Consider the following 13078-nt stretch of genomic DNA (forward strand, 5'->3'; position numbering starts at 1 on the left):
TGCGTTACTCTTTCCTCCTAGTTGTAGGACTTCCACTCAGCCAGCGTTCCTGTGGGTCTGGGTGATGTCCCTTCCGTCTTTTAGTTTCACTTTTGAAATGGTTGTTCGAGGCGGCAAACTCCGGCGTTAACCTATGCCGCCATCTTGGTTCTCGTCATTATCATTATTAACTTAGTTTTAAAAATAACTCCCACTTGTTCAGTGTTTGTTTTTTACTCATTATTCAATTTCATCTTCATCACAGCCTTTGAGGTGTGTATCTGTATCTCTAATTTACAGACGAGAAAACCACAGCTTGGAGAAATCAAATTATTTGTCCTCAATAACACAGCTGATAGCTGATAGATCTGGGATTTTAATTCTTCCACTGAACTCTAAAACTACCTAACTGCTAAATACTCTTGAGATTAACTTATAATGCCCACACTTTGCTTTTGATTTGCTTATTTGGGTGCATCAATGGATGAAAAGATATGGAATGAAGATGAGAAGGAGAACCTAAGCTCACATAGCATACCGACGACTTGTGCCAACGTTTAGAAGAGCTCTATGAGAAATTGACAGATTTAATCATCTGAGTTTCATGAAAACAAATTATCTGTGTGCTTCATTGAGAAATCCAATGTATAAGGAGCTGACATATTTTGTTCTCTCCATCAGCCATCTATGTAATTTTTTTTTGTCTCCTAGAAGAATGTTTAATTATTGGAACGAATTACCCAGGGAGACACCCTGAGCCAAACAACTGCTCTGAAGTCTATTGCTGCTGTTCCAGGAGTCTCCGTATCAATTAAGCTCAAGAAGACATAGGATACAGAGAGAAGTGAGGGTCCATATACCACTTACCCATTTGTTCCAATGAATTTCAGCATGACCCTAATAAGGCATATGTTTGTGGTTGTTGGATCACAATTGAGCAGAGGCATAATTAGAAGGCTGGTGCTGTCAGAAGGATTAATAGAAGTATTGATACACACCTATAACTGAACGTTTCTCAGCAAAGCCACTTAACCATCTGGCTTGGGATCATGATAGATCAATACTACAAGTAACAAAAAGTATTTTCTATTCACATTAGAACCATTGAAAGATCTAAAAAAAAACCCATGTGTTTTAAGATAAAACCAAGGGCTCATTTTGATGTTACTATCATCAGTATTGATTACTGATTGAACACACACTTATCCATCAGTGATAACATCTTACACAATAACTACTACCATACGTTCTGAGATAAAGTCACAATGCTGATCAATAGAAGAGGGTTGATTCTGTTTGTTAAAATAACAAAAAACCAAACAATTTATTGAATACTGACCCCATCCAGGATAAACACCAAAAGCACCAACATTAAAAATATAAGCTTTTAAGTCCAAAGCTCTGACATTGAAATGGGGGCACTGAGAGAAGCAAAAAGATAGTATTTTATAAACAGATTATTATTTTTCTCAATGATTAATTAGTACCATGTCATTCACACTGAATTCACTATTGTCATTAGTTTGCAAGATATTTTTCTGAGACTTAAAATTATATGAGTAAAAATATTGATTTCTAATTTGGAGTACAGTTGGCCTTTGAACTATGCAGAGGTTAGGATCACTAATCCCCACATACTCAAAAATCCACTTACAACTTTTGACTCCCCAGATCTTAACTGCTGATAGCCCACACTGTTGACTGGAAGCCTTAGCAGTAACACAGTCAGTTAATACTCAGTTTGTATATTATATGTATTATATACTGTATTCTTACAATACAGTAAGCTAGAGAAAATAAAATGTTATTAATGAAGTAATAAGGAAAATATATGTACAGTACTTTGCATATTTATTGAAAAATATCCATACTAGAGGCCAGGTGCACAAAATTCGTGCACTCGGCGGGGGGGGCTGTCTTTCAGCCCGGACTGCACCATCTCGCAATCTGGGAGCCCTCGGGGGATTTCCGACTGATGGCTTAGGCCCACTCCCTGTCCCACCGCCACTGTGCTTGCCAGCCATGAGCCCTGCCCAGGGCTTCTGGCCAAGTGGTGCTCCCCCTATGGGAGCACACTGACCACCAGGGGGCAGCTCCTGTGTTGTCTGTCCCCTGGGGGTCAGTGCACATCATATCAATCGGTTGTCCCATTGTTCTGTCAGTTTGCATATTAGCCTTTTATTATATAGGATAAGTGGACCTGTGCAATTCAAACCCTTGTTGTTCAAGGGCCAACTGTGCATTGCAAAGACTTTCTTCTCTTTTAGAATTTCTTGGTCTTATAATACTCAGATTAGTTAGGTGCTTTTATTCCTATTTTGTGGGCAGGAAAATCGAGGCACTTAACTTACCCAATAAATCCAGATATTATTAAATTTCAAAATTACTAACCCTCAAATCACTTAGATTTTCTCCCCCTGTTGCAGATAGGTTCCATAATCTATATGATTTCATAATTTTTAAAATTTTTTATAGAATGGAATGGGATGCAATGCTTATTGATTGTCTAGTCCATAATTAGAAGTGTTCAAAGTATCTAAATATCATTATCCATGACTATGTTCATTCTTGTTCTAGGATAGGAGAGGGTGAGAGAAAATTGGGGCATGTTGAGGGTCACCCATCTTTAAACATCTGGATAACTGGGAATTACTTCTCCGTAAGTGGAGAAACTTGCCCTCAGCTGATGGGGTTAAGCGTCATGATGTCGCTACTGCTCAGGATCCCAAGAAGGACTTCTGAGGATTTGTAATGCTCCACACGACAGTCTTGACAGAGAAGGGTCAGATGTAGGCCAGATAGCTCAGCCGCCTCTAGACTTTCCCAGACTATTCAACAAATGAATGATTTTTTTCTAGAATAGCTTTACCTCCTCCATAAGTCAGCCAATCCATCGTTTTTGCATAAGCTCGAGACCAGGCTCTGTGGACAGCAGATACTATGTCTTATGTCTTTTTCTATCTCCAAGGATCTTGCAGTTCATCTGGAGAAGGAGGTGGTATGGAAGAAAGGATGTTGAGTCTCTGTTCCACTGAGCTCCGTGACCTTGGGGGGGGGGGGGGGAGTGGGCCTGACTTGATGGAAAGGTGATGGGGGCGCAATTTTGTGCAGAAGCGAGATGATAATGCAGTATCTATTTTGCCAAGTTAGGAGGACCAAGTGGAAGAGTAAACTCTATACAATCGCCAGGCATTATTACATTGAATTAAATAATAATAATCAACATTATAAGACAGTTTACAATTCCTTGCTCCTAATGCCGTAGGAATTCAGAGGTGGGAGAGATCAGTGAGGCATGAGTAATTTGCCAAGCCATGCTTTTCAGGAGCTTTGAAGACTGCCTAGGGTTTGAGCACAGAGAGGGAGGAGCATTTGATGAGACCACAGCAAAAGCATAGCTTTAGAATTAGGAACATGTGGGTCACACTCAGGAAATAATGAAGGCACCAGCTCATAGTAGCAGAGGGCTTGGCTAGAGCGTAGCAGAGAATAAAATGGGAGATGGAGAGAGAGGTGGGGTTTTAGAACTTCTTCCCAGCCAGGCTGAGTAGATGCATGAGGCAGGAGGAAGCCATGATGGTGGATGAATGACATATTTTAATTAAATTAATCTGGCCACATTGCCGAGATAGGACTAGGTAGGAGAAGAGCCTGGGATCATTAAGCTTTTTGTATTGATCCCTGTCTCTGGTGCTGTAGGCCTGAACTCTGGTGATCCATTACCCAGATGGATATTGAAAAGTCTCCATCCAATTTCAAAAGGTACTAGCCACAAGAGTGAGGAGAATTTAAATATTGGAAATTATTTCAGAAAGTGCCTCATTAGTCCCTTCCCTCTCTTGTGGTTATTTATTAAATCATCTCAGATGTTTGCTGCTGTTGTGCCTAAGCTGCTTAACATTTCTTTATCTCTTACAAATTATGGTCTTGATAACCTCCTCATCATTATTTTTCCTTTAAATATTGAACTATAAATGTGCTGCCTGGGCACACTCTGGTGGTTAATTAGAATGTCATTGGTGAAGCTTGCATAGCAGTGTTGTAATTACTTCCCTGAATCGTCTTAATTCCCCCTCCCCCCTCACCCCACGTCCACATCTGAAACTGAAAATATCTGTCCAACCCTTTGGTCTCAGCAGTTAGTCACGTGGTATGCAGCTGGTCATCTGAGGGTGGTCTCAATGCCTCATCCTCACGGTTCAGGTCTGAATGCAGAGCTTCTCAAGCAGCAACCCCTGTAATTAGTGTGTCTTCCTGAGAAAGGTCTGGAGCAGTGGTTCGCAAAGTGTGGTCCCCACATGAGCAACAGCCTCTGGGAAATCGTTAGAAATGCAAGTTCTCAGGACCTTCTCTCAGATCTACCAAACCAGAAGCCCTGGGAGGTGGGCCCACCAGCGTTTTAACAAGCCCTCCAGGTGCAGGCTGAAGTTTGAGGACCGTTGTCCTGAACAAATATCTTCACAGGGTTGGACAGCCAGACCCAGGGAGGGCAAACAGACTTCAGAAAAACGCAGGGAAGTTCAGAGGCTGAGAAGAGAGGGCAATTACTTCCCTCTTGGAGATGATGCAGACGTCCAGAGGAATAACTGTGAGAAGTGAGATTTTTGTCTTTCCCCCTTTGCCTTTGAGAGAAGACCTGGGACGTTATAGCTTGCCTTGTGCTTGGGAAAGACACGTCCTTAAGTCCGTCTTCAGGAAAGACTATTCCTACTCATGGGCCTCATCGGACGTTGTGTTGTTATATTGATGAAGAAAGAGATATATTTCCCACTTTGTGTGAATCTTATTTTCCTTTATAGAGAGAGCTAAATTCTGAGATATGATTGCTTGATGGTTAGGAGGAAATGGGAGTTTGTCTTTCAACCTCTGTCTAACACTGAATATTCATCCATAGGAGGAAGGCTTTATTGAAGGTGTCCCCAGGGGTCCTGGTAAAAACCCAACATTTGCCTAAGGTTTTAGTATCAGTCTTGATCCATGAACTCTGGGAACTGAGGAATAAATAGTTCATCAGCTTACCACTTATCTTGTGTCCTCTAATTATTGTCATTAATTAACCAAGGACAGTTAGGGAAAGTCCATTTTCTACTGCCAGGATTAGAACTAGCGGTCCTCATTTCAATTCTTAAAACTCCACTTTTTATTTATTTTTTTTAATTGGCAACACAGGTCCATAAAAAGCCGGTTCTGCCATGGGCATGCTCATCAGAATGGTGACTTAAATCTAAGTGTGTAACCCCGAGTCGCTCTCCTTGATTGTTTAAAAAAGTGATTTATTTTCTAGCTCTTGGAATTTCTGTCTATCTCGACAAGGAACTCTCCTATTTACACAAGAAGGAAGAGGAGTTTCTATGTAATTGTCCCATTCTACAACGAGTGTTAATCATTAGGATAAAATCTCTTTGGGAGGAAAAGAAATCCTGGCTGATATGGCCAACCAACCCTTCTGTTTGTTCAATTATGTATGTAGTTTCTTTTTGTGAGATCCATGAACTTCTCCATGAGTCGTTTCCATCTGGGAAACGTAGAACCTCCCCTCCTGGTCTCTGATTGTGTGAGTCCATGGACCAAAAGCCCATGGACTGATCTCGGAGGGGATCCTGGTTAAAGAGCTAAAGGGGGTAGAAAACTGACTCCCTGGTTACTCTGGTCCTACCTGGGCCCCGGGGGCTGGCCCTGTTTTCCCCCCAGATTTCCTGCTTCCCTCCTGCTTGCTCCTTCATCTCAGCAGAGTGTGCTCATTTATTGGTGAGCTCCCGCTGAGGAAGGGCTGCAGCACCAGCGCATAATTTACTCCCTCTATTATTTCAGCTCCAAGTCTAGGACTCGAGGAATGATACGAAACAATGATTAAATCGGCTCTAAATCTGACAGAAAAAAAGGTCTATTATGGTTTCAACATTGTTCTCTGTAAATCAGAGGTGCTGCAGAGGTATATTTTTCAACACCATGTCCTTTAGCATCAGCCCTCCCATTGTTGCCTTTGGAAATGGGTAGCATGGGAGGGAGCAGCAGAAATGGCAAGGGGGCACGTAACGATGGAAAGAAGTTTCTGCAGCCTGATCAGCCTAATTCCTTATACTATTTTGAACATCTGCTTTCATTTTTGAACCAAAACATCCTCAATGGCATTGAGCTGACAGCTCTTCCCACACTGTTCTGTCCTCTTCCACAGTCTAGCAAGCACGTTCCCTTCAAGATGTATTTCAAGGTAACTACTAAGCTATCCACAGGGGCCATGGGAATAATAGGAGGCAGGGAACTCACAGGACCCCCAAATATGCCATCCATAACTCCAGTAGCTATTGTGAGGGCAATAGTAAGGTGATCACTTGGTCTTGGTGAAGTGATGGGTTTCTCTGTCTTCTTGACTGAATACACGTCAGTCTTGATGAATATGAATCTATGATGCACAGCGAAGTTGCTGTTGGCACACATGAAGATGTGTCATATTTACCAACAGAGCTCCCTGGCCTCACGCTCTTGCTCACCTCTTTCACCTACACTCACCTTTGCAAAGAAATGCAATGTCTCTTCATCCCTTGGGATCTGGAGAGGATTTCCACTCAGCCGACTTCGCGTGCTTTCTTTCTCTGCAGCTAGAGTAGCTAAGAACTCTGGCACCTTGTGGGTTTTGTTCTTGAAACAAACAAACAAAAATGCCATCATGGCTTGGGCGTTGCAGCAATGTCACATTAGCTCTAGATCTGCATTTTCCTTTTTGTGTTTAAACTGATACCTAAGTAGGAGAGCAGGCAGAGAGCTAGGCTGTGATGTCTGGCTTTTTCTCCTGTCTCTTTTCAGGACTGGACTAAGCAAATTCATTGTCTTTCTTCCAAACCCCTTGCCTTAGTGTAAACCCAGTAGTTGTTGTTCCCTTTATAAAAGAACTATCTTTTTCAGTGTTTGTTTTCCGTTCAGTCTCCTTAGTTTGTAAATGCAAGCGTAGATTACTCTTGATGCTTTGCTGGAGGTTTTTCATCCTGATTGTGATTTGGGAGGTGACAAAGGGCATGTTTGACTTGTGATAGAGATAAGAATGGCTAAATCCAGTGCATGTAATAGGATCCCACAGACTGACCCACCCTGGCTCTAGGTGGGCTCCGCATTCCCGTACTGCACAGATTCCTGCCTGATGAATACACTAAGCATTGCCCTTACAGAGTACAACTATACTAACTGGTATGGCATACAGTGATTTCCAAAGCGGCAACCCTGGAAATCCTCCATCCCGCATTTCTCAAGCTCGCCCTCTCCTGGCCTGGAGGTCCACGTTGCTTTCCATCTGGGGAAAGTATTTTACTTCTCTTTTGCTCCCCTCACCTTCTTTATGCTCCTGGCCTGAGTGTTACCATTTTCTGACTGATAACAGTATACCACGAATTTTCATTTACAGCTCTGAGATGCTTAGGAGGCTTTCCTGCTTCCCACCCAGCCCCAGACTTGAGCCTTTTCACACACTGATCCTCGGATCAGCTTGACGCGGGAAGGCACGCGGGAGCCGCGTACCAGTTTGTATAGTAGTACACTCTTGATCTGCCTACTCTTGAACAAAGTAGAGTGTGCCGGGGTCCGCATTCGCTGCTTGACACACACAGAGCCAGTTAACCTGCATGCCGAAAATAAAGATGAAATTAACCCTTAGAGTACTGCTTCAACGTTTTGGTTTAATGGCCTTGACCTTTACCAGTTGGGCAATGCTTCTTCCCGGGTCAGAATGCGGCACATGGATCCACACTTAGTCTCTCCAGAACCTCAACCAGGACCCTCTCCTCCACAGCTTTCCTGAGACGCTCCTGGGTCCTCTCCTGCTCATCAGCTGTTGGCTTTCAAAAGGTTCCCAACACGGCCGCCTTGTTTAATTGGCAATGGGCTCCATGCCAACGTGCTGAAGGGTGTGAGGGACTGTATTCAGCTCTGGGACGTGTCCTCTCAAAGAAAGTCAGTCCTTTAAGGGTTAATGTGAAATGAAGGCCTTTGGTAGTGTCTCTTGCTTGTCCTTCCTCCAAGGTGTCTGCATGACCTTCTTTAAATTTTTAGCTCAAATGTTGAATGATGATGAAAATAATAGAGAGAGAGAAAATTATAACATAAACAACAGAACAAAAGACTGGATGGTTGAATGGAAAGACCCCTTGGCGATGCTTGCTTGATGATCACAGGGGGTAGGAAGACCAAGTGCTTTGTCTGATGGACGTTCACTGTGTCCTCTGCCCCAGCACCACCACTGCGCAGCCTGCGGGAGACTGGATGGTGCCTCTCATTGACCCCATGCCTTTTCTTCTTCCTGTCTAATAGCCCCATAGAATCCTGCCAGAATTTCTACAAAGATTTCACATTACAGATCGACATGGCTTTCAACGTGTTCTTCCTTCTCTACTTTGGCTTGCGGGTAAGTTGGAGCAACATTGCTCGGTACCGCCATGGGGGGTGCAAGTCTTGTTTCCAAGGGCCATCCTCCGCCAGCCTCTGCTCTCGCAGGCAGACAAAGCCCAGTGTTCCCAGGGGACACAGCAGCCCTGCGTCCCGAGTGTTCGCCTGTGGGAGAGCCTTTTCCTTAGAGCAGCATTTTTCTGAAGTACATGTTCATTGTGTTCACAGGGGGAGAAACGGGGATTGAAATAACTATTATGCCTCCACTGGCCAACTGCTTCTCTTCCCTCTATTCAAACAGGAGGGCATTGTTCTCTTAAACAGAACTTAAAAAAGTGCTTTTTACCTTTAAATGTTTGTTTATCAGGGCTCACTTAGCTGGATCCTGAGAGAACAGTGGAATCAGGGGGGTAGCAGAATTTGGGGCTTGGGAGGGTTACACTACACCCTGTTTATGACAAGAGTGGTACAGAGGTGGATTACAGAGGTGTGTGTGTGTGTGTGTGTGTGTGTGTGTGTGTGTGTGTATGAATGCACCCATATACGCTTTATTTACATTAGAGAGTCTTCCCTCTGATGCAGTTAAAAACCACAGAAAAAATATACTGCCTGAGCTTTCTCCAAGGCCAACATAGCAAGCAATAAAAGAACAGCCTTTAGAAATGGCTGTCTGAATTCTAAGACAAAAATAGCATCTAATTGGTGTAGATATGAGAAGAATATAACATCTCTCTCCAGACCCCCACAAGAAACCAAAACATAGCCTTTGGCAGAGTATATTTTGAATGCTGGCACCAGGCTTCTCATTTTTCCCTCTTTTCTTTCCCCCAGTTTATTGCAGCCAACGACAAGCTGTGGTTCTGGCTAGAAGTGAACTCTGTGGTGGATTTCTTCACGGTCCCCCCGGTGTTTGTGTCTGTGTACTTAAACAGAAGTTGGCTTGGTAAGTCAGCCTCTCTTCCCTTCTTCCTCCTGCTTCCAGGGCCATAGCTGAATTAGAGACTCCAGGGCGGGTCAGAGGGCTGGGCTGTTCTGCGGGAAGGAAGTTGTGTGTGTTAATGTGAACAACTCCTGGAGTGTTAGACGCTGATGGGGACAGTTCTTGGAGCACCCGACCACAGGATTTGCACAGCTTGTGCTTCAGGTAATGCGGTTTTGTCATTGTGGAAGCTTTTTTATATATATAAAAGCCTAAGCGACCATCCGACCATCCGACTGGTAGCCATGACACGCAATGACTACCAGGGGGCAGACACTCTGACTGGTAACTATGACACGCAATGACCACCAGGGGGCAGATGCTCAATGCAGGAGCTGCCGAGCTGTGGTGACTTGGCAGCTGCAGTTCTCAGATGATGCACCCTGACCCAGGGAGGAGGGAGCCCGATTCTAGGGTGTGTCACCCGAGAACTGCCCTCTTGTAATCCAGGATCCCTCGGGGGATGTCAGAGAGCTGGTTTTGGCCCAATCCCCATAGGCCAGGCTGAGGGACCCCACTGGTGCAAGAATCCGTGCACCAGGCCTCTAGTATATGTATATTATAGTCAGTATAAACATTCAAAAATGCTTACATAAAGAAAATATTAATCATATTACCCTCCTTACCCCCTCCCTGCCTGCTCTCTGAGCTGCTCAGTGTTAACAGACCCCACAACTTTCCTTCACATTCATTCCACCACAGAAAGCATGTATGTTCACACATGATAGTGTGCTAGAAGTGGTGGTCTTTGTACAAGATAATTGTGTGAATCACATTGTACAAAAATTTGGTTTTCTTACTAATAAATGATGGACATCCGTTCAGCACAAAATTCCATATATTGTTGTGCCCCAGTTTATTCTGCAATAACCCTAATGATGGACCACACGATCGTTTTCTTCTTCTACTGTATGCAATGGTCTAATAAACACACTCATCCACATATTTGTACAATTTTATTTGCATAGATCAGCCGTGGGCAAACTACGGCCCTCGGGCTGGATCCAGCCCGTTTGAAATGAATAAAACTAAAAAAAAAAAACAAAAAAACAGACCGTACCCTTTTATGTAATGATGTTTACTTTGAATTTATATTAGTTCACATAAACACTCCATCCATGCTCTTGTTCCGGCCCTCTGGTCCAGTTTAAGAACCCATTGTGGCCCTCGAGTCAAAAAGTTTGCCCACCCCTGGCATAGATAGTTCTAGGTTCCTGGGAGAGGACTTGGATATGTATATTTTACTTTGTGCAGATGTTGATGGATAACATTTCAAAAATGTGTCAAGACATGCTTCTGTCAATATATTGTGATGTTCTTGCTAGCGCTGTGAATTTATTATATACATAGTATCATATATTTTAAAAATAAGCCTCTTTTACATGTAGTATATGCCATAATCACATGCACACTTGTGTGTGTGTCCTATAAGGGTACTGTTTTCTACCAGTTTTCTCATGCTTGATTTGAGACGTGTTTGCTCAGATTGGGTGTTCCAGCCAACACAATGAGCCCATTGAGCTGCATGCAGATCTGAGAGATGTCTTCAGTATAACCCAGATGTGCTCTGTGGCCAAGGGTTCCAGACACCTCAGCTTAGCTGCTAAATGGCTTTGTGACCCAGGGACTCAGTTTTCATCACTTGACCTATTGTTTTTCATCTGTATAGTGAAGGTTGGGCTAGGTGATCTCTACGGTTCTTTTAGCTCAGAAAGTCTCTACGATGCTTGTATTGATGGGAAATTTGGGGTCTTGTTTGTTGGGGAGGACTGGGAAGTTAGTGAAATTAAATCATCAACATTTCCAAAATTACATATGGACTGCTAACCAGGGCTTTTTCTAGCCATCCCATTGCAAAGAGTACACACACACACAGACACACAGACACACACACCCTTAAACAAAGAGGCAAAGAATGAAGGAAGGGAGAGAAGGAAGAAGAGAGGAAGGATAAGGGAGGGAGGGGGAAGAGTGAGAAAGAGGGAGGAAAGGATGGAGAGGGGAAAGGAAGAAGGATGGAAGGAAGAAAAGGAATGTGCCTTCTCTTCTTGGCCATGCTCTGTGCACTTAACAGTCACTTTTCTTTTCTGGACCCTCAGTTTTCCCATCTGAAAAATGGGAGGGTTGCCATAATTACTTCCAGCCCTCATAGCTCCTGAATTTGAATTTCATGTAAGGGTCCATCCTACCCGGAGCCATGTGGTCCTAGATGATGAGGAGACCCCTTCCTGACGGTGGTGGAGATACCTCTGCAGCCAGCAGGTCTCACCGGGGTAAGGGTGTGGGGCCGCCTCCGCCTTGTGAGTGAAATGTGCCCTAGAGTGTCTTATGCCAGGAGACCTTGGGTGTTGTAAGAGCCCCTGCCTTCTTGTGGATGGCTTCCTCCTGATTTCTGGAGGTGTGTTCTGATCTAGTGAGATCGATCAGAGCAAACAGAAAAGGGGGAAGAAAAGGAAAGGGAAGAACATGGGTTACATTTTGCATCTACTCTGGTTGCTCTTCAAAAAATGCTCTAAATGTGCTTCAGTTTGTTCATGAATTGAACAATATTTATTAAGCATCTACGATGTGTCAGGCCCTTTTCCTGAAATCATAGACCAGTGACATTTTGGGCCCTGAAATAATGATAATGATAATTAGTAATAATAATAATAAACAACTAACCTTTCACCTCTTGTAGGAGAAAACACCTGTATTAACAACACTTCTTGTTCTTTGGTAATGAAGCCCCTGGGTGAGATTCAGTACTGGTCTGCCTGTTGTGGAAGGGAGTACAGTGTGATAATATTCCAAGGCGGTCCTCGTGTCTGACTAAATACCTGGGTTATTACACTGTGAGACAAGTATCGTGCCAGCGAGCTGCCAGCGGTGAAATGAACATTCCCATGAGGCATGGCATGTAACCTAGAAGGAATCATCTCATTAAATGGGGCATTTCAGGAGGTGCTGCCTTCCTCTCGGGAAATGAAAGGTGTTGCCTTTAGTGACTGAGGTTTGGGCTGAGCTGCAGGAAAGTGCGTCTCCTGGTTCTCCCGCTCACACCTCCGTGGCCCTGCCCAGACAGAGGTCTGGGCTGCAACTGGCACTTCGGGGCTAAAACACAGGGAAGGCCATGACTCCCCACACTGTCTTTCCCACAGCACAACCCTCACCATGTTTGATTTCTTATTGTTAATATATGGTTGCCTATTATATATAGTACTAGAGGCCTGGTGCGCGAAATTCGTGCAAGAGTAGGCCTTCCTTCCCCCAGCTGCTCTCATCGGCTTCCCTCTGGCACCCAGGACCCAGGCTTCCCTCTAGCCGCCGGCAGGCACCTGGCATATTATGCTTTTATTATTATAGATAGTGTGGTATTTACTTCCATTTTTGTGCATATTCTTCATGCCCTTGATAGTGTATTACTAATAACAGCTAATATTTATTCTGGTTCTACTAAGTTCTGGGCGCTCTGACAAGCCCCTGACAAACATGAACTCAATCCTCAGCTAAGAATGATTTTCCCCATATTGCAGGTAAGGAAACTGCGGCTCAGAGAGGTTAAGTATCTGGTCCAAGGTCACACTGCCAGGGCGTGAGGAAAGGTGATTTGTCCCAGATTTTGTCTGGCTTTATGTCCATGCTCAGGCTGCACTCTTCCCCCTGCCCTGCCCTGGAGAGTTTTGGGGTTTGGGGAATTGGGTTGGGGATGACCCAGCTGTTGCACCTTCCATCTCTTCTCACTCACTGAGGGCTTCGCTGGGGGCA

The 13078-nt window shown here is 44.0% G+C and overlaps 1 protein-coding gene across 1 annotated transcript in view; it reads left to right on the forward strand.

Annotated features, from left to right (window-relative positions):
- The window catches only part of KCNMA1 (potassium calcium-activated channel subfamily M alpha 1), a 699960-nt gene that overhangs the window by 404632 nt on the left and 282250 nt on the right, over positions 1–13078 (forward strand). The window contains exons 4-5 of the mRNA XM_006754825.2: positions 8278–8371; positions 9184–9295. Coding sequence (XP_006754888.1) covers positions 8278–8371; positions 9184–9295 — 206 coding nt within the window. The remainder of the gene's footprint in view (positions 1–8277; positions 8372–9183; positions 9296–13078) is intronic.

Source organism: Myotis davidii, unplaced genomic scaffold (genome assembly GCF_000327345.1).
Source record: "Myotis davidii unplaced genomic scaffold, ASM32734v1 scaffold513, whole genome shotgun sequence".
NCBI classification, from domain to species: domain Eukaryota; kingdom Metazoa; phylum Chordata; class Mammalia; order Chiroptera; family Vespertilionidae; genus Myotis; species Myotis davidii.